The 22,668-nt window shown below is 35.1% G+C and overlaps 1 protein-coding gene across 7 annotated transcripts in view; it reads left to right on the forward strand.

Moving 5' to 3' along the window:
* The window catches only part of LOC124722841 (nuclear factor 1 X-type), a 585,762-nt gene that overhangs the window by 511,081 nt on the left and 52,013 nt on the right, over nt 1-22,668 (forward strand). For 6 of the 7 annotated variants that reach the window (XM_047247961.1, XM_047247963.1, XM_047247964.1 and 3 more), the window contains 3 exons: nt 329-439; nt 20,926-21,128; nt 22,509-22,626. In XM_047247961.1, coding sequence (XP_047103917.1) covers nt 329-439; nt 20,926-21,128; nt 22,509-22,626 — 432 coding nt within the window. The remainder of the gene's footprint in view (nt 1-328; nt 440-20,925; nt 21,129-22,508; nt 22,627-22,668) is intronic. The other variant, XM_047247965.1, reaches the window with a different exon arrangement.

A 22,668-nucleotide genomic window follows, 5' to 3' on the forward strand; every position in this document is an offset into this window, starting at 1 on the left:
TTTCATTGACGTAATATTTTACTGAAGATATGGAGGCAGAGGCCTTTGCCCCTTTTTATACATTATTGTTCCAGACTTTCCAGATGTTAAGTTCATATATTTAGTAACTATATCAAGGCATTTAATAATTAAAACAAAAATCTTGTTTTTCAGGGCAACTGAAGTGATAGATATTTGAAGCTTAACTATTTTGAGTGTAGTCAGTATTTAAGTAACATTATTCTAAGTTGACAGTTGTATGTATGGAATGGAACCCCAGTGCTTTATATGACGCTAATCCATGTGTTGTCCTTGACCTCCCCACTGGCTTAGCGTGGATTGCTTGCAGGTCAACCCCTGCACCTGGTGCATGCTGGAAAGGTCGCCAAGGCAGTACTCAGAGCATCCGACACTAACAAGGACCCCTCTTTGTGTAGTCACCTCCGCTCAGCTCAGGAAGGTAGGTGCGACTCCATATGCACCAGGTGTCTGGGTGAGGCCTTCCTATTTCCCATCCTTACCTGCCCCAATCTGAGGACAACTCAGAATGGTTCAATTCACTGTGTAGTAACAAATGTTAATCATTTTGTTTCAGTCTTCCCCTCCTCATTGCATGATGACAGGCTCATCTGTTAACATACAGGTACTTCTGTGGTTGGTTCACTGTTCTAAATGTGTGGTTCTGCGTAAACTCGTTGTCGGTGTGGTACAGTACATGTTCTTTCTTGTTTGTGGCCCAGGTTGTCTTAAATGGAAACTCGCAATTCTAGGCTGCAATCCTTCATCATCTTCTTTACATTCTAGATTTGAAATCCAGAATTTTGTTTATTTTCAAATTATATTTGATTTTCCTTTTCTTTCTTTATGTCTGCTGTTATAATTAAGGATTTGATGTTGCTACTGCATTTTAAGCCATGAACCCTAGATAAGTACTTAAACCAATCTATCCTGTATTACTTGGACTCCATTTTTCTCAAACACCAGCTCTTTCACAGGGTGACTCACAGGAGCAGGCTGTAGTTAACACCTTTTCAAATGAAAAGGCTGTGCATATTGATTATTTATGTTTGGAAATCTGTGATCGTGGGGAACATAATGTCAAAAATATTATGCTGATATGACATAGTAAGGAACTGAGATTATCAGTCTTATGCATTAAAATACTACTTGAAATGTTAACAGATTTATGACACACATGGAATTACATTATTGTACAAGTAATAATGATTACCTGATGGTTACTGTAGTGGGCCTGTGAACAGCCAGATAAGTAGATGAGTAATATACATTACACAGAGTTAGATAGCTACATGAGAGGAAATATGCATGTATGTTAGTGAATTAATGTTACTAGTCCATTGTGAGTTAAATATAATGGTAACAGATACAGAAAAAATATGTTAATGGAGCCTCTGCATTTTAAGTAATACAAGTTGGACTCAGACTTAAAACTTTCAACAGGACTAGTAGACATGAGGTATGATATTAGTGCTGATACTTGCCAAATTAATTACAACAAATTCTTGTGGAACTTGTGAAGATATAACACATTTTTTCATAAGTTATTAAGACAAAAAATTTATGCTGAGTCAGATCCAGAAAGGACTGAAAATAACTCCAACCGTCATAGGAAGATATTAGGCAAAATTAACGTAAGAATACATAATAAATCACTGAACTAAAGTGTGTAGTAGTTTACAGGCACAAAATTGTTTTATATTTCCCCATCAGGCCTTATTAATAAATAATTTATCTTCTTACCTGCAAATTATTTCACTGCTAGTGTTCCCAAAAAATTCCTTCTTGCTTTATGTGTATTAAGACATAGCTCATAAATCTTAAACCTCCTACACTTAAACTGCAGAACAAATACTACCACAAAGCTAAAGAATACAACTATACAAGAGAACAAGTAGTTTGAACAGATGTTAAACCACCTGGAACCTTTAATTGTTTACTTTGTGAGATCTACCAGGATATTGTTTCCATTTTATGCACAATATTTCAGCAACCAACCCAGCTGTCACCTGGGTTTGTTATAAAAATTTCAGTTTCAATTTATTTTTCTGCTCATAACATGTCATTTCATGTGCACGGTCATTGTCAACAAAGTATAATTTATTTACAAATACGATTCTTTTTACAATGTGCTACAGTTATTCACAATGTGCTACAGTTATTCCTTAAATATGATTTTTTTTACATTATTATTCAATGAAGTATATTATTTTTTATGATTAGATTCTTTTTACAGTGTGCTACAGTTACTTTACTTATTTCCTTGATACTATTGTTTCTTGCATTATTATTTGTGTTAAATCCAAGTTATATAGGCATCTTTTATAAGCCAGTGCTCGGGTTTCTTTTTAAAAGTATCCCCTGTCAACGTCTTAACTTCATTTGGTAACACATTATGAAAAACAGCTGCTTTGACATAGGAACTTTTTGGCACTAAAGTTAATTTTCTGTTAACAATATAAAAGTCTTTTTTATGACTTGTATTGTGGTCATGAAATTTCATGTTCCTATTTCTGATTTAGCACATAAAATGGAAACAACAACTTGGCAGAACACCCAGAAGCAAACCATTAGCCAATTGTGCCAAAAAAAACTGAGAGATCACACCTGAAATCTTTCTTTCTCATGCAGTTCTATTACATTCTGTTTCAGCTTGTATATTCCTGTCACACTTATGCAGGAAAGCGCACTTTCATTCTCAATTACCTCAGTGAAATACATACATTACAGTGTTACTGAATGTATATGATGGGAAATAACCATATTGCAATGGAATTCTTCTATAACCTTTGGATCCCAGTGATTCTCTTCTGTAGAATGTATCTCTTTAGTTTTAATATCCATTAAGGGAATAATCTAATACAATATTGTGCTGTCTGTTGAACTGATTTTGATAGGAATCTCATGTTTCACACCTACTGCACTCTCAGTAATTATTTTTAATGGTATGGAAACATTCCATAGAAAGATCATGTTTAAATATACCACATTTTCAATGGTTTTTCCTCTTTAAAGGCAAAAGAACAGTGCTGTAGCTTACCTATCCATCATCCTCTGAGAATCCGCTTTAGATCTTTTTAGGAAATTCTGATTTTCAAGAATGAGAAACTCTGTCAGAAGTAAGTGACAGAAGAATTGCTGTTCACTTTGTAGTAGAAACTTATAGTTATCAGTTCTTAATGAGAGAGTAAAACCTAAATTTAAAATAAAACTCTATGTATATGAATAGCTACTAACTATTCTTTTCTTACTTTGTTCATCTTCCTTTTTTCCGTTCTTTCATTTGTTCTGGTAAAGTGTCATTGTAACTGTTGTTTTTTGTGTTATTTTCCCCTTACAAGCATGTAGTTTTAGGAGATGTAATACATTTTTTATTTGAATATGCAAAAAATTGAGAAAATCTTCGATGCTTCAGAGTAATAAAATAGTAATAAGTAAAGCAATGGATTTTGTAACATTACATTCATAATGTCCAACATAAATTCATTTTTCCACTTCTGACCAATGTGGGAGCAGAAAGTCAGACTTAGAACACAAACAAAATACCCCACTATATATTTTTAAAATGTGAAACAAATTAGTTCACAGAGCCACCACAAGAACTAAGGAAAAACTGTTGGATACTACATTCTTACAGTGTGTCTGTTGTCAGCAGACGGGTGTCAGTTTAGGATGACTATTTATTATGTTCAGAAACCATACCATATATTTTATGTGTAACAAGCTATGCTTCTTGTAAAACAGAGACTTTACTTGGCACATCTACTTAAAATGTTTGCTTTCAAGCATGAAGCAGTGTGCACTGATTTTTGTCATAAAAGTACCTTGAAAGAGCAAAATATCTCACAATAACTCTCAGTAAATATGGTTGCGATATTACCCCAAACAAAGTCCAGAGACCGAATACAAAGCTTTCATATACAATAGCATTATATCACTGGCCCTTCTAAACCTGCAACTTATACTGACAAGTGGAATGGAATCTATGACTTCCGTGCACTGGTAGCCACCTCACTTCAGTATATGGAAATGATGTAGCCAACAATTTAGCAAAGAACTTTGTAAGATTTGAATTTTGTCGCAGAAGCTGAACATATCACAGACCAAACATGAAAATAAACACACAATAAAAGTAAATGTGTGATTATAATATGCAAAACATATCCTAAAAATACAAGGAGATCTGTTATACTGCTCCCTTTGATACCAAAGATCTTGCATTGTTGTTCAGCTTATGAAATGAGGTTCTCCACAATGAACAATTTCTTGCAGAGTTCATTGATTTGAGAATAGATCAGTGTTCCTGTGACTTGCCCTGTACTTGCAGTTACATGAGTTGGATACTTCAGTAGATCTCCACATCTTAGTTTGTCCACTTACTGTATGTTATGTAGTGTAAGAAGTATTCACTTGCTTCATTAGTTTATTTTTGTTTGTGACTCGCACACTGATATTGAATCCTATTTGCAGTTTCATGTGTCACATTAATGTGGGTCTTCTTCTCTTCTTACTGTTGAACATATAAAATTACTAATCCATATAAAATATATGGACACCTTCCTACTGTGTAAAACATTGTGATGTGCATATCTTTGCTATGATCATAGGGAATGGCTAAAACAGATATATATTTAAAATAGCTTTAAAGTCAATGGTAGCCTGTGAATGCTTTTTACACGTTATGAAGTTCACTGCAATTCTCTTTCTGGTTTGAATAGGGTTTGTTTGTGTGTAACATATTTGCTTTAAATGTGTGTTGATTCAGTTTAAACATCAAATATTTTAACTTGTTCTTTCCTCCTGTTTTGTTCTCTTTTCCTTCAATTTTCTCTTATTTTGTTATTTGTCTTACACCCTTCCAAAATTGTTGGGTGAAATTTGTTCCAGTATTCTCAAGATAAAATACATTTGAATTAGCTAATTATGGTCAAGCTTTCACTTCACAAACAAATAAAAGCACTAATTGCTGATTTGTGCTGAAATTTCAGTATTGAGAAACTGTTTCATAATTCATGCATGCAGAGGGAAGAGCATTAATAAAGCATGTTCATATTATGAGAAACAGAATGTTTGTGTGGCTTCTGAGGCTTTGAGACAGTCTAAACATCATTCCTCAAATTTGTGCATCAATCTGACCGTTAATATCAGCTACACATCAAGTTATCATAAATGTTTAATATCTTTCAATGAAGATATCTTTCTGAAAGACGAGAGCTGTAGCTTTTTTAAAAAGTAATTCTCCCATAAAAGTTAAACACATAACAGATTCCTTCAATTTATGGCAAATGATAGAAACTCCATATGATTCTATATTTACCCCCATATAAATGCATTATTTCCATTAATCAAGCTTATGCCATTAATAACACCTTAACTTGCCTTAAATGATTAGAAATTCTTTATTTCTTATAAATCAGAGATTTAATGTCAGTTTTAGCCATTAAAATTTGTTTCAACATAAAAGTTTAGTTTACAAACAAATAATCTCAATGCATCCTAAAACCTAGACACATCAGCACTACACCTACAGCCGTACATCATCCACTGCTCTGAGTGTCACATATGATAATGCACAGGTACTGATTTTGAGAAGAAAACAGTGAAAAGCCACTTCTGGCATTCATAATTTAAGTTCCTTGTGGTTCCCCTAGGTCATTTAAAGGAAATGTTGGTATGATTCATTAAATGGGCTACTGTTACATCTATCCCTCTTCCTCATTCAACTGTTGAACATTCACTGTCTATAATGACTCTGATGTAAATGAGACAAACTCTAGTCTCCTATTCCCTTTTTCCTAAACTCATCTGAGCTACCCAAGCTCTCTGCTGTAAAGTAAAGGTTTCATTCTGGAAACATCCCTGACCCGGGCTGTGGCAAAGCCATGTCCCCACAGTATCCTTTCTTCCAGGAGTGCTAGTTCTGTAGGTTTGCAGGAGAGCTTCTGTGATGTTTGGAAGGTAGGAGATGAGGTACTGGCAGAAGAAAAGCTGTGAGGATGGCTCGTGAGTCGTGTTTGGGTAGCTCAGATGCTAAAGCACTTGCCTGTGAAAAGAAAAGGTCCCGAGTTCGAGTTTCGGTCTGGCACACAGTTTTAATCTGTCAAGAAGTTTAATTTGTTCCTATTTTTACATCTGTTTGTTTGTTTTTCATTCTTGTTCCTGTTAGTTTCCACTGTTTCTTTGCTCTTTCACTCTCATTTTCTTTCACCACCTTCATAGCCATTAATTCCAGCATTTGTTAGAGGCTACTAAAACTTCATGAAAATCACTTCTTCAGGATGTGGTAGAATGATGTTATAGTATTGTAGTAAATATTCTTTCCCAGTGATAACTGCCCAATATGTAGCAACTGTAATGATGCATTACTGTTTAAGACTACATTACCTTTGATTGGATGTGAGTAATTTCATGTCATCCTGGAAATTGTACACCAGCTCATCAAAATAGTGTTTTACGTTTAGAATACAATCCAGCTCACACTTCTGTAAGCATTTCAAGATAATCATTAACTTTTACAATACTCTCGCCAATAAAATGTAAAGACATGACAAATAACTGACCAATACAGTGAGAGAGAACCACTGGTGTATCATTTTACATGTGGTTATTATATTATGGAAAAAATAACTCTTTTTTGTGTATGAAAAAAGTAATCTTATACTACCAATAATATTTCCTGTGCAAAATAGAGAAGCCTTCCATTATGTTTTGATTTGAATTGCAAATTCAACAAAGTTACCTGCCATCTACAGTGTTTAGGATATTCTCTCGCTTGCTCTTGTTCACTCTATCTGTCTGTTCATCTCTCTGTCTTTATCTGTGATACTTATTGTCCTCTGTAGAATGATTGTTTGGACTAGAAACACATCCTTTTGTCCTCTTATAATTAACTTTAATATACAGACTTAATGGAATGGCCTGATTGCAATTTTTTTCCAGAAATAGTGAAGTCAGCTTTTGATTAGGCAAAATATTCATAAGTGAACAACTATGGTAACTTATTGTGAAAAAGAGACAGTCTTTTGTCAGTAAAGAATGATAAAGAAGTGTAGCCCATGATGCATGAATACTCGGACTTTATTCATACAGTATTTGAGAATGAGAGCACTTTCTGACTTGAAACAAACTTTACACATAATTGAAAACCCCTATGAAACTTTTTCTTGTTGACAACCCCCACAAAAAGATGAAAGGAAAAAAAGTATTACTTACTACATTTTTGCTGTTCCTGCAGTAAAGCTGCCATATCAGTCATGGTGTTTTACTTTATTTCTTCTTTTCTACTAACTGTATTCGTAACACATTTTGCAGACAGTATTCACATATACCACTAAATGTACCTGCAAAATTATATAACTGTATGACACATGGTTCAGGAGATATAAGATCATAAACATTGAGATACGTGAAAATGAAATTGCAGGGCTAAGTTTATTAGAGATGCAGGTGAACTATGTGTACAAATATACATGGAATATTTTTAATCTATGTGAAATGCATGTGACATGTGCATATGTGAGCAGATCTAAGGGTAGAAAACTCATCTTAAATCATTAGATTCATTTGGTACACATACAACTTACTATCTGGAAAGAAATACTGTGGGCGTAAGAACCAGCAACCTGCTATAGGGGTAGGAGAGATAACATGGAAAAGAAGGGGGTAGGAGATGGGCAGACATAGAGGGGAAAGGAGGAGATGGACGTAGATGGGGTGAGGAGGAGATGGACAGACTGAGGAGGAGGGGGAACAGATAGGAAGGGAAAAGGAGAAGAGGGATAGAGAGAGGGGAGAAGAGGAGATGGACAGAGAAAGGAAAGAGGAGGAGATGAACAGATTGCAGGAGGAGTAAGAAGTGAACAGGGAGAGGGAGGAGAGAGAAATTGAGGGAGAGAGAGGGAGGAAGAGAATGGCAGAAAAAGAGGGAAGAAGAGATTGACAGAGAGAGAGGGGAGGAGGACATGGGCAGAGAGAGGAGGAGGAGATGAGCAGAGAGGGGGAAGTAGGAGATGGACTAATAGAAGATTGGAATAAATACACTGTAAGACACAAAAGAAAAAAAAAACACCACACCATGAAGGAATTATTCAAATGGAACAGAAATCACTAGGTGTGATTTACAAGTGTAGACAAACAAATGATTACAGTTGCAGAAAAATGGGATGATTGATTCAAGAGAAGGAGCTTCACAAATTGAACAAGTTCAAAAATGCATCGGTCCCCTTCTGGTCTTTACGCTGGTAGTTATTCAGCTTGGCATTGATTGATAGAGTTGTTGGATGTTCTCCTGTGGTATGTCATGACAAATTCTAATTAGTGTGTTATATCATTAAAATCCAGAGATAGTTGAAGAGCCCTGCTCATAATGCTGCAAACATTCTCAGCAGATGAGAGATTCAGTGACCTCGCTGGCCAAGGTATGGTTTGGCAAGCGTGAAGACAAGTGCTAGAATCTCTCGCCATGTGCAGACGGCATTATCTTGCTGAAATGTAAGCCCCAGATGGCATGCAATGAAGGGCAACAAAATGGGGCTTAGAATATTGTTCATGTACCTCTGTGCTGTTAGGCTGCCATAGATGATAACCAAACGGGTCTAGCTATGAAAAGAAATGATACTGCAGACCATCACTCCTGGTTGTCTGGCCATATGGTAGGTGACAGTCACATTGATATCCAACCGCTGTCTGGGATATCTCCAGACAGGTCCTTGGCCTGGAATCTCATTGAGTGGTGTAGAACTGCCTTCAGCGATGAGTCCTACTTCGAACTGAGTCCCAGTGACCAGCAAAGACGTGTCTGGAGATGCCCCGGACAATGGTGGGATACCTGCCTGACTGTTCCCTGCCATACGGTCTGACAGCCAGGAGTGATGGTTTGGGGTGCCATTTCTTTTCATAGCAGGACCCCTTTGGTTGTCATTCGCATCTCCCTTTCACCACAGTGGCATGTTGACGATATTCTACACCCTGTTTTGTTGTCCTTTATGGGAAGCCATCCTGAGCTTACATTTCAGCATGACTGCACATAGCGAGAGTTTCTATTGCTTATCCTGATGCTTCCCAAACCATATCTTGGCTGGCAAGTTTTCCAGATCTCTCTCCAACTGAAAACATTTGGAGCATTATGAGCAGAGTCCTCCAACCAGCTCAGGATTTTGACAATCTAACGCACCCACTGGACAGAATTCGGCATGGTATCCCTCAGGAGGACATCCAACAATTCTATCAATCAGTGCTAAGCCAAAAAACTGCTTGCATAAGGGCAAGAGGTAGACCAACATGTTATTGACTTGCTCAATTTGTCAAGCTCCTTCTCTTGAATAAATCATCCAGTTTTTCAGAAATTGTAATCAATATATAATCTATATATTACATCACATCTACCATTTTCTGTTCCATTCAAATAATTAGTCTGTGGTGCATAATTTTTTTGTATTAGAGTGTACATACCCAAGCAATACCTGGTGCTGAGCTAGTTCTTAACAAAACACAGTTCATAAGTGGGATGCTTCTAGATTGTAGCATTAATTTCAGGTAGTTTATGACATAAAATGAATCTATTCACCTCTAATTCATCCCCATCATTTTCTCCTAATGAAACTAGCACTTTGTTACATAGTACACTATTGATAAATATATCTTTTGTTTCATATGGAAGTCTGATGTGCTCTGTAGGCTACTGTTGACAGTTGTTTTTGAAATTCAAGTGAAATTAGCCTGTTGTCAATTGTTTTCATCACTATTGCAAGTGTCCTGGGGGGAATAATGGTGCATTTCATCTTCTGTATTGAGAACTAGAGTCTAATAAAAGTTACACCTTCATTTTTCTAATTTAATGTTTCCTCGTGGGCTACCTTTCTCCACAATACATTACAGTACCCACTAGTGGCTACTAAGAAATGAATGTTAACAAAAAGTATCTTGTCATTTATCGCAGAGGGTGTTCCACTCAACAGTTGACTTTATACTCTCCTACTTCTGTCTCTGTGGTCCTCTTCATAGAAGCACCTACAGCTACATGGTATTCTACGCATTTTTCTCTTTCTGAAGACTGCCATCCATTTTTGACATTCCTTATAAATTTCTGCATCTTCTTTCTGGGTTGTGGTAATATTCTGTTGCAAGATTTTTCCTATGCTTCCTATGCTTCCTATGTTTTAATGAAACATAAAAAATCTTTTCATTTCCCAGCTAGCTGAATGGCTCTAGGTCCTCTTTGTGACATCTATAGTACCCTTATTATGCACTTCTGATCACAGGACTAATGAGATATTCTTTTCTTCTCAAAACAACTTTCCTCAACACTACAACAATAACTAGCTTTCCTCAACAATATAACAATGACTTCTGGTACTCATTCTGAGAGATGTATTGCATTACAAATATGCATTATGCTAGTATCTTTCTGTATTACCTCTGCCAGTCTTGCACTACTGTTGTTTCTGGGTTGACTTCTTTTCTTCCTTGCTGGAGGTCTTCATGCCTACTGTTTCTGAGGTATTCTATCATCATCCACATATCTCATATGGCAATACCATTTTAGCTGTTTATCTTCTTTTCACTGCATTAACGTTGTATCTGTTTCCATCATGTCCATTGTTGTGCCTTTCCAACACATTCTCCAATACTTCATTTCTATTGCGTGGAGTGTTTCTTACATGTTCTTGGTCAGTGTCCACATTTATGTCTCATTTGACACAATGCTTTCCACAAAAGTCTTGAACAGTCATTTGTGTCTAGCTGTTTTGGTCATAGCTCCAGCTGAATCATTGTCACTGCTTAATCTACATGAAGTGTTGGACACAGTGTTTGACACTGAGCAGATTAATCCATATTTGTAACAGTGTGGCTCACAGGCATAAAACATATGTGCTCGTCTCAACTATTAACCTCCAAATGCCCTTCACACTTGTGCAAAGGTTTTATTTCCTTTTCTGTATGTTAGCACCAAATTGGATATAGTGTTAATACAACAGCCATAAACGTTTCACATTTTCACTAATGTATCAGGTTTTGGTATTCAATGAACCTATAGTTTTTCCTTCGCAAAACTTATTACTTTCCCATGCTCGGTAAATTGTTGCTGTCCCCTGACTGTCTCATTATGTTACATAATGATACATCATATGTATATTTCAGCCACATAACTAAGTTTACTGAGGTAAACCTTAATTCCTTGACCACTGAGTGCTATTTTTACTGAATGAGATAGAGAAAAAAAGTTTCACTACCATATGGATAACAAATGAATGGCTACAGTGTGACACAGGGGCTAATAAATAAATATAAGTAACTAAAACCTCTTGCACCTGAATTATTGAAATGTTTGTTTTATCTAATATTGTCACCTTTAGTAATAAATGGGTTCCCACTTACCTCACTGAAGCTCAACATAAAAAGGCAGAAGCTTCTCAACCTCTTGTAAAATTATTATTAAGGTGGGAATTCAAAAGTACAAAAATGCTAGCACAGGTGTTCTTCAGTTTATATCTGACAACTGTTTGAACATCAAGAGTGATCAGTCTTGCATATTTTATTAAGAGTGTTTAACTAAATGAATAAATATTAGTGAAAAAGGAAATAAAACTATACAAGAATGGCCGCATTTTGTTTGGAACTCATAGCAAGCAACACAATGTCCATATCAATTTTCTTGTAATTACCAATGGTAACTGGGGACAAAGGTAATAAAAGAACTAAATGCTGCCATGGACATAGGAGCACTTTTTAATGCTGAGTTTACCACTGGCCTAATTTCAAACTTGCTGATGTCTCTGTCCATATTCAAAAATATTACAGGTTTGAGATAGTTCATTCTTTGTTTATTATACTAAATATTTGGTAGCACTGATGTCACACACATTCTGTATTCTATTGATATGCATATATGCATCTCTTGTACCTACCTATTTTATTGTAACAGAGAATTGGAAATCAATAATAATTACAGAATGAATACATAGAAATATTACTAGAGTCAACAGAAATTTCATTAAAAATATATTGTAAAATTTCCAAAAACATACATTACATCAGCTAGTACACGTTAAACACTATGGTGATGAGGAAGCACTCTATTTTACAGACAGTGTTGTCATTCTGTATTTTCATTCCAATCTATTTACTTCATGTTTCTCTTATATTGATTTAATCCAAATATACATTTTTCTGAAATATAAGCACCATAAAACATTGCCCTATCTTTCTTTCTTCCTGTCTGGTTACAAAACTAGACAATAATGTAATAAACTATCAAAATAGTATATCCCATAAAATGTTTCATTGTTTCACACAAGAAAAAAACATATGTTAGATGTCAATTACAATTTATTACAGTCACTGTTGAGTTCCTTAAACACTTATTTGACTCCTATATGCTGAGAGTAAAATATGTTTTACTCTTAATTTCTAGCATGGAGCTAAATGTGAGCAGAAAGCTACTTTTGTTTGTTTCTGGTTCATTATAGAACAGTTTTGATTTTATATATAATTTTTCTGTATATGGCGTAACAAATGAGAGAAGAATTTCTAATCAAGGTAATCACTTATATAGCATTGGTTTACACCTCTGGTACTCTTCCAAATATAAAATGATACATATTGTGCTGACAATATTACTGCACTGCTTACATTTCTCTATGACATTTGTTTAACTTTCTCTGTGTAAAGTGATTCAACGCATATATAATAGAGGTATCAAATCACTGAGATTTTTGTTAATTTTCCATAATTTCCCCCTTAATGTATATTATTTTCCAGGGTAAATCAGATTGATTCAGTGTGTTATATTTACGCATGCCTATCTCTAAGCAAGCATGTTATGTGTGTATGTTGTGTGTCCATGTCCAAATTCAGATGTGGGTGTTTCTCTAAATGTGCTACACATGGCTGTTTCTATGCTGCACATGCCCACTTGCTATGCTCTGTGTTTCTCTGTTTACAGCTCTGTTTCTCTATCCTTTTTGCACAGATGTTATGTAAATGTGTAAGTGTACAGTAGTTTTAATGTGGTAAAGAGTAATTTATGTTAATGTATGCTATCTTCCCTTTTTGTGTTTGTTCCCTGCTGTGTGTAAGTAAGTTAGACGAAAATTGCAGAATTGTTAAAGATAAAATATAGCTGTAAGTTTCAATATACTCAGGTATTGCAGGAAGATCTGTTTAATGTAGCCATGCCATAAGGCTGTTGTTATTAGATGTGTCAAGAAAAGTTAGGTTTTCTTAATTTAACATGTCAGTCAACAAGTTTTGCCCTTCAAAGTCTGTTGTTTCTTGTATCTGATAAACTGTACATTATTCTTGTATTAGGTTACCACACAGTTCATATGTGTTGTGAAATATAATTTACTATGATAGCTGCATGATACACCAGAGGATTATTTTAGTAGTTACTAAAATAATGGCAAATAGTTTCAGAAATAAATCTCAACAGCAAAAAATGTTCAAAAGTGATGAATTGTACATTCTTACAATGAAATTAGTACATAGTCTGTACAATCTGTGACAAAGTGACAATTAACATCATGTGGTAAACCCAAATAAAAAAAGCACATAGTGTGATTGTCCCAGTAATTTACAAAACATTAAAACTAAAGAAAAATGTAAATTAAGTAAAGTGACCACTATTCCTGTACTCTGTAAGCTTGGGAGAGCTTGTACATCCAGTCACTGTTGCAATATTGATCATCTACATCTCCTGAATTCACATACTCTTACACACAGAAGCCCTATATTTTCGTTTTCATTTTTACATTTGTATACCATTGAAAAATAGTTTAAGCTGGCTGTATGTATATTTATAATTTTGTTTACTGTGGACAGAAAAGATTTAAAAAAATACGTAATTCTAGTTTTCAAAAACTGCTCTTATATTCAGCTCTTGTACTTACACTTCCCGTAAGATTCTCATAATCAAGTCTCTATCACTAACCTTCTTTCCAAGTGACCCCACAGTTGCCTGCTTAAAAACACGATACAGAATTCAGCCATCTGAAGTTTTCTACAATTTCCCTTGTTATTCAGCCATTGATTAAGATTTTTACATCACAAAATTTGAAAAATAAAATTCAATTTCCTAGTTACTGTGACTGAGGATCACAATGTAGAATTTCTCCTTCAAATTTATTGTCCTTTTCACACTAAGACATTTGTCACAGCAGATATTCAAGATAATTTTCAGTTATTCCATATGAGACCAGTCTTTTGGGGACATTGTCATGGAAGGTAAAATTTTCTGAGTTATTAGGCTATGTTGTGTTACTCTTCATACTTTTCCAAAGCTTGCCATTTTGATCCCTCTACTGGGATCTTCTTCAGGTGTCACCAGATACCCAAACACTGTCAGAAATCACAGCTGTGGCCACACATAAAAGGCTGTTTATCCACACATTTTTGAAGAAGTGGAATTATGGGGAAAAATCTTTTGACTGTCATTGGTGGGTCATTGTTAGTTAGTAGGTACTGAAAGCAGTCATTAAAAGAAAGGGGAAATATTATCAAAATATTATTACTGTTGTGTCACCAAGTTATTAATGTTCTGTGTGTACCATGGCTGGATTGTTATTTCTGTAATGGTAGGAAACCATGTAGCTGGAATCCTGTAGCCATCATCTATATTGAAATTGCAGACTTTTCTTCTATAAACATTACTTTTGTTTACTTGTATTCATGTTTTATTAAAATCCACATCCTGCTCACATTGTTCCTGGTGTTCCACAACCCAGCAACAGTATGCAAGAAATGTAAACAACCATCAGTAAGCCACCTTGGTGCAAAACAACTATAATATTTTCATAATATTTAAATCTCTCTTCCAATACTTACTATGAGTACCTGCCCAGTGACAATGGTCCAACAATCAGTAGCCTGAAGACCTTTACCCAAGAACTCTACACCTTCAAAGAAGTAGAAGCCTTTTATAAATAGATGCAACATGATTTTCAACAGTGTTCATCCCCCAAGGAACACCAGAAGACTCCTAAAGACGATCTAAACAGATGGGTCAAAACAATAAATTTTGGAGATATTTGATAAGGAATGGATGCAGTCTAACTACTCAAAAGATGTTAGTTTCAGTAATACTGTTCGACTTTGTTATGAAATACCAGATATATCAATCTGTTTCTAGAGTACATACATTCAGCCATTTAAAAAGCATTCTGCAATTAAATTTGTATTTCTTAAATATTAATTCAGATGTGGTATACAGCAAGTATTATGTTTAGCTGTAGTCTCCATCAGAAATAGTATGACTAAAAAATCAATGATTGAAACATCTCTTAGCACAGTAAACATAGACTTAGCATCCCTCCCTCCTTTCTTCTTCACCACACATATTTACACACACACAAATTGACACATTCTTCTTGTAGGAACTAACAAGCCAAAAAAATCATACACCAATTCCAAGAGAGCATTGCTGTTAAATGTCAGGTGAGTCAGGATATGCTTCTCCTGGTTAGAAGCAAATTAATGAGTAATCTGTATGTTTCACAACAATATGAATGTAACAGTCAGTAAGCTGTACTCAATTTAGATAAATCCTAATATTGAAAATGTTTAGTGAACATGCTATTTAGTTCTTGAGGGTGAGAAACTACCAATAGTCAACCAATTCAATGTCTTTTTAAAAATTAAAATTAGTGTCAGTATGAAAATATTAGAACATTAAATTTTTTGATATATTAATCATGCTTATGTTTCAAAATTCGATTTCTATCCTTGAAGCTCTTTTTCTTATCTCGGTTCTGTGAATAATAATAAAAATTTAAAAAATAAAAACTGACATTTTTCTGGCAACAAAATCGCCACAGAATGATATTGCTGACTGGGAAAGTTTCATCCAAAAACACACCAACAGTGATAATACTGGCCGAAGCCCCCACTAATTTCAGATCCACTTTTTACTGCATTAAATATGACACCTCTTCAGCATAGCAGGTCATATTCCTACAATGAAAGAGCTGACTTTTTTTTTAATTGCATTGTGCATTTATTGATTCAGCTTTATCACACAGCACAAAGTTTAAAGTGGTATAGGACAGACCAGAACAACATAATATGACCTTCAGTACAATCAAACAAAGAAGTTAGGCTGTCTACATATTCCTACTGTGTACATTTAGTATATCAGTCTAAATTTAAAAAACAGTTACTGTTTTTGCATATTCAGAAATTTGTTCACGGGATAGGAATGGCGTTTTATTAAAATACCCTTAGTTTGGTCTTAAATACTGACACTTGAGCATTCTTTATAGTGTGGTGCCATAATTAATTGCTTTTCTAGTATGATGATTTTCTGTAAAACTTATGTTGGTTATTGGACTATTTTTGGTGCACTAATTGTCTATACACTTCTTCATTTACTGAGTCACTTTCATGAGGTAGTCCATAGCGAATATTATTGTTCCATGGACAAATAAACACATAGAACGTAGAAAACCAAGCTGAGTAAGTTCAAGAATTTTCTTCACTGTGCTTTTTAGCATTCAAAATATGTTTATACCTTGAAGTGCATTTTCGAAGAATATAAGTCCTTAGAACTGGGTTAAATCTCCATGTCATAGATGGAGACAAATGGAGGTATTGATGGTTAGCTCCAAATCTGTTGGTTGCTACCTGTATGTGTCACCTCTCCAGTCAAGCTGTCTGTCCTCTTACAGGGTAACTGCTGGAACTCCAAGCATTTCAGGCCTTCTACTCTTTATTAAGGATGTACACTCTTCCTCTATTGTTTTTAATCAAACATTAACACTACAAATGTTATTTCAGTCTTAAATGGAAGCTATGTACTTATTATATACATACAGATTGTATAAGCCAGGAGAATTAATCTTTGGTACTAGATTAACTGAACAAAATGTTAACAATATACGGAAAAGGATAGAATGCTACTAATGGTAAAGATGACATGTTGAGCTGGAGACAAGCATAACAAAAAAAAGTCTTACACATTTAGCTTTTGGCCAAAGCTTTCTTCAGAAAAACAAACACACCTATTCATTCACTCAAGCAAGCACATTTCATGCACACACGGTCACCATCTCCAGCAGCTCGAAACCAGTCCAAGCTGCCAGAAATGGCAGTTGTGTGTGTGAGGTGTGCTTGCTTGTGTGTGTGTGTGTTTCTCTTACCTTTTCTGAAGAAGGCTTTGGCCTGTATAACACTCTTTTTGTTGCACCTGTCTGCAAGTCAAGGTGTCATATTTACAGTGATTAGTAATGTATCTTTTTACTTATGTTATTGGTATTCCAACATGGAGTTTCCATTGTTTCAACAAAATGTTAGCCACTTCCTTAAAAGACCACACTGGTCCCTGTCTAGCATTGTAAATTGTTTAGGGCTAGTACCAGGCAGTCATGTGACCCTCTACCACCGTAAGCCATGCCAGTGAAGTGTTGTGTATATGCCAGTCAGTTATATCGAATCAGCACAGTGAAATGGATTGAACATGAAGATATGACAGAAATGAACTATCATATTTGAGTATTCCCATGACCTCCCATGATTAGTTGATGCATCACCATTGACTGTATCTAGGATACCAATGTGTGATGAAATGACAGGTACTGGAGGTGAGTCTCATATCGTCTCAGTGACATTTGGTTTAAAACCTGACACCAACTGCAGCTGCCAGTGAATTCAGAGCCATCTCAACCAGTTTCCAAGCAAACATTGTGAAGGTAACTCCATGAAATGAACATTTGGAGTTGCAAACCTTGCAAAAGGCCATTGCTCACAGCAGCTGATAAAGCTACATGTCTTGAGTGGGCCGTATAACAACAGAAGCTGGACAATAGCTGACTGGAGCTGCATTCTAATCTCTGACAAGCTGCAATTTTGCGTTTCTTCACATGATGCAAGGCATCAAACACATTCACAGGGATGCCTGCATCCTGCATACATTTCTGGCATGAGAAACACTCAGGCACCCTATCACATTTCAACTGGCTCACTAAATCACCCTATCTTATTCGCACAGAAAATATCTGGGATTGTTTAGATCAGCAGCTGAAATGTAGCAATAAACATCCCCACAACTTTACAGTTCTGTGGGATCTAATCACCAATGAGTGACTTCAGCTGGATATAGCTTACCTGAAGAAACTTTTGGACTCTCTTTCTATTCAAATTGAGCCCATTATCAAGGCTAGAGTTGGTGTTTCATGATATTAGCTTCATATCCCCTGCAGTTTACTAAATTTTTGTTTGGTGTGCTTCCTTAAAACATGTAGGTTTTTTATGATTTTGCTGATAGCACATCATATGGCGCAAGGAATAAATTTTAAAACTGAATATTGAATGAATAAGTGCAAATAACTCTTTCTGGTCAAAGATTGAAAATGCAGCTATAAGTCCACATCTGAGTTAGTCAGTTGTGGTTAATGCATACAAGAAAGCAGAAATAAGTTGTCTGTACTCTAAACAGAGATAGAAAATTTCTAGTGCATCTTGTACAGATATTGAACTTCTAAAATGTAATTTTAAGCAATTAATGCATAATGACATGACAGATGTCGTAGACATGAATGATGCAGTTGGTGTACAGAACAGAAAGAGATTGAAATACAAGGTGCTAGATTTATAATGAGGTGCTAGATTTATAATGATGCAAACAGTGCTGGTAAGACCAAAGGAGAAGAAAATTCTGTTTAAAAACATAGCCTAATGCCTTTTTATTGCAGAGCAACATCCACTGATAAGTTGGGAACATGTCCGTTTTCATTCTTCTTTCATTCACACTGTTTCAAAATACTGTTTCCAAATGAGTTCAACCCAGTTCAGTACAAGTTTGTGAATGGTACTGCATAGACTACATTAAGCTTTCTAGTAACCCAAAAAGGAATTTAAAAATTGTATTAAATGTGTAAGTAGTGTAATTCCACATAAAATCTTGCACCAGTAGTTGGTGTTACATAACTAAAACATTTTTTTTAAATTTCTTTATTGAGAAATTCTGGTAGTTTCCACAATGGTGAGTAAGGTGGTTATGATACAACCAACATGAAAAAAATCATTTCATCACACCCACGATTGGTATCCTAGATAGCTCATTTTGCTTTAGACTGGCACAGCTGGCACCTGTTTCCCATGTAAAACTCACTCAGTTTTTGGCCTGACTTTGCACATATGTCTCTTGACAATCTTTTCATTCATATATGATCAAGGGCTGCTAATTTGAAACTGGAGGGATTTAGGGCATGTGTTTATATATGGTTTTCTTCTCATTTTAGAGTCAAGAAAATACTTTCAGGTCTGAATCATAGTTTATTTGTCATAAATATCTTTTTCACAAGTAGCTGCACTTGAAAGAGGTGGAATCACTGCCTAGCCATCTGGATTTCTGTTCTCTGCATTTTCCCTAAATTTTACATAGAACACACTGGGTTAGTTCCTTTCAAAAGACTGCTACCCTTGTCTAATCTGAGCTTTTGCTCCCTGTGCAATGACCTTGTAATCAACCGGTCATTAAACCTTAATCTACCTTTCTTTTCCTTTTTAATCAATAGGGTTTTAGTGCAATTATGTGGGTGCTCAAATAATGACAGATACACTGTTATGCTTCACCACTGGTATGAACTAGTTTCACATTGTTTGGTCATTCATGTCTGCTCAGAAATTGGACATGATGTTGAAAATGCTGTGAAGGGTAGATTTTCAGATCCAGTGACACTTTCCAGTGATTGGTATTCCTCAGTCTGAGAGTGTTACACTCCTCTTTTCCTCTGCTTGCCTCAGTGGTTGTCTGATAATGTGAATTACAATTGTAGCTCATCCATAGACATTCTTAATGCAGTTGTTTCTTCATTGCTGATTGTTGATTTTTAAACACAAAAAGTTAGTTCTCCAGTAACATTTGAAGCACTTGTTTCCATTTTGACAATCATTTTAGTAGCCTTCTCTCTCTCTCTCTCTCTCTCTCTCTCTCTCTCTCTCTTTTTATCTGTCTATCTCTCTCTCTCTCTTCCCCCTTCCTCGCTTGCTCCCTCCCCCCTTTTCTCTCAGCTTCCACTTTCTTCCCAACATGTCATTGTTATAAGTTTATTCATGCGCTCATGATCGTGGGTACACTACCACAAAATACTCCTAATACAGTTACACAGTTTACCACAGGTTGATCAAATAGGTGAGCATTACTACCTTTTTAAACTTTTTATATGATTCATTGTTAGTTGAACAGGATGTCATCAGCAGACACAATTCAATAATAATCTAATTACATGAAAAAATAATGTCACATTTTATCCAATACAAACTCAAGAATGGCACCAATTTTAATAACTCGTACACTGTAATGTTGATATGATAATTGAAAATCCTGGATGGAATACAGACAATGAAGAGAGTAACATAACTACTCAACATATAGCTAAGGTTTAAAGTGCTTCATGTGCATAAAGAAGATGTGAAACTTGTAGCTCTAATGATTCCACATGTTTGTTCATCCCGCGTAACATATGTGTGAAATTTAATATATCTGATAGCATAGTAGATTCAGCTGTCACATACATAATACATCTTAATTTAAGTTTGTGCAGTGTTAACAATATTGAAAACTACTCGATTCTACCAAAAGTTTGGTTATGCACAACAGTTGCACAGCATTTCACTTTACAAATAACTTTACTGACATATTTGGATAAAATAAAGATAAAGTTCACTGTTTTTCTGATGCTTCACTGACTGTAATCCTGGAGCCTTGGACAGACTAAAAGCATGGCCATAATTCTATAACTATGTGTATTATTTGTCTTGCTTTGCTTTTGAAATATGTAGTTGGAATTGTGCTTATAGATGTTCTGAGGTCGATCTGACATTTTAGTTTTTTGTAGCTAAATGTTTATATTCTAGATTAGCATCTACCTATCTCATCTCTTGATATGACTCAGTATGATTCAATACAAATATTAACAGCTGCATATCTTATAGGTCTGCAGCAACACAGTTCTGTGACATCCATAGCTTCCTCAAGTCTTAGTGGAAGTGCATCTGCCAGTTTCTACCAACAAGCATCTGGCCCCAACCACACTCAACACAGTCCAACAAAGTATCCTGAAAATGGGCATGACACACTGTCTGATTTTGTTACCTTTGTGTGTCAAGAAGCTGAAAATACGCAACAAGGGAGTCAGGTTGGTTTTTGCGCTGCTAAATTTTTGGCTTAATAACTAAAATAGTATTTATCAGATTACCATATTTATTAAAAACTGTAGTAAATGTTTATTAATGTTTTTATTGAATTACAAATCCGAATCATAACAAAAAGGCTGGGTGTACATCTACGGAGATAATATAGAAAATTAAATTTATACCAAAGAGCAGAATAACAAATATATAGAAAGTTTGTAATTTATTAATTAAGGAAATCTTAATTAATATGTTACAAGTATAGTGAGGTGCTAGCTTCATAGCAACACTACATTGGAGTAATGTATACAGAAAGTTGATTTACTATAGTGATATGAAAAAACAATAAATGAGCTAAATTATCAAACAATAAAACAAAATTTGTGGAGTATGTCAAGAAATATTTTAGTTTGGTGTTGATATGATTCACTTATTGTTCAAAATTTCTAATTATTTGACTTGTTCCTCATATGACAACTTGCTATGGTTTTTTTTTGTCGTGTATAAAGATAACTTTTCTGTGTGAAGATGCATTTAAAAATTTGTTACTGTCTCTTATCTATACCGTAAAGGCAAATAATGTTTTATATACTAGTACTAAAGTATTCTCTGTTTCACAACTGTCTCTTCAATTTATGACAATATTCAATAGATGAGCTATTATTGAGAATAGTGGATAAAACCCAAAGCAGAGTCTCATTCTTAGTAAATGTTCATTATACATGTTTTCTCAATAATAACATACAATTTGAATTATCAAAAACATTGTGAAGTGTAGCCAGATTTTTCATTTGTGTGTGTGTGTGTGTGTGTGTGTGTGTGTGTGTGAAGAGAAAGAAAGGAAGAAAGAAAGAGAGAGATTGATTATATTCAATAAATACATTAAAATTACTAGTAGCTATGTTTGCTTAGGAAAAACAACCTCTAACTCATTAAATGCTAGAAAACACTTTCTATATAATTTATGGTCAAAATTTCCTCATTGGCAAAGAATTCCTATATTTCTCAAAATAATTCTGCGTAAATCCTTGAGGGGAGCTATTTGCTTGAAGACTAGGCAGTTACTTGTTTCAGAATACACAATAATATCAAATAAGCATGATATATTCTGGCCATTTGTGGTGTAGTGGCATTATTCTTGTATCATATAATGACTCACCAACTTTGAAAGACACATAAACAGTCAAGATTATTTAGCTTTTCTGAATTCTCCATAAGTTCCACCACATAGTTACATTCAACTTAAATAGTCATCTAGAAGTTACTTGGTACTGTTAGCCTTTTATTCATTCAAAACTGACATAATATTCCAGAAAATTAGCTGTGTGCACCCTTTTTTGTGTACTGCAATCTATCTGATTTTATAATTGGGATGTTTGTTGCAGTCTCAGCCAGGTCCATCAAGGAGTCCATCAAAACTGTCTCAATACTACCCTAGCTCAATGCTGCCACCCCCACCTCCCCCACCCATGGCTCGACCTGTGGCAATCATTCGATCTACAGGTAAACTTCTATTTGGATTTTTTCTTCTTTGCCACAGCGGTA

This window comes from Schistocerca piceifrons, chromosome X, assembly GCF_021461385.2.
Source record: "Schistocerca piceifrons isolate TAMUIC-IGC-003096 chromosome X, iqSchPice1.1, whole genome shotgun sequence".
Classification (NCBI taxonomy): domain Eukaryota; kingdom Metazoa; phylum Arthropoda; class Insecta; order Orthoptera; family Acrididae; genus Schistocerca; species Schistocerca piceifrons.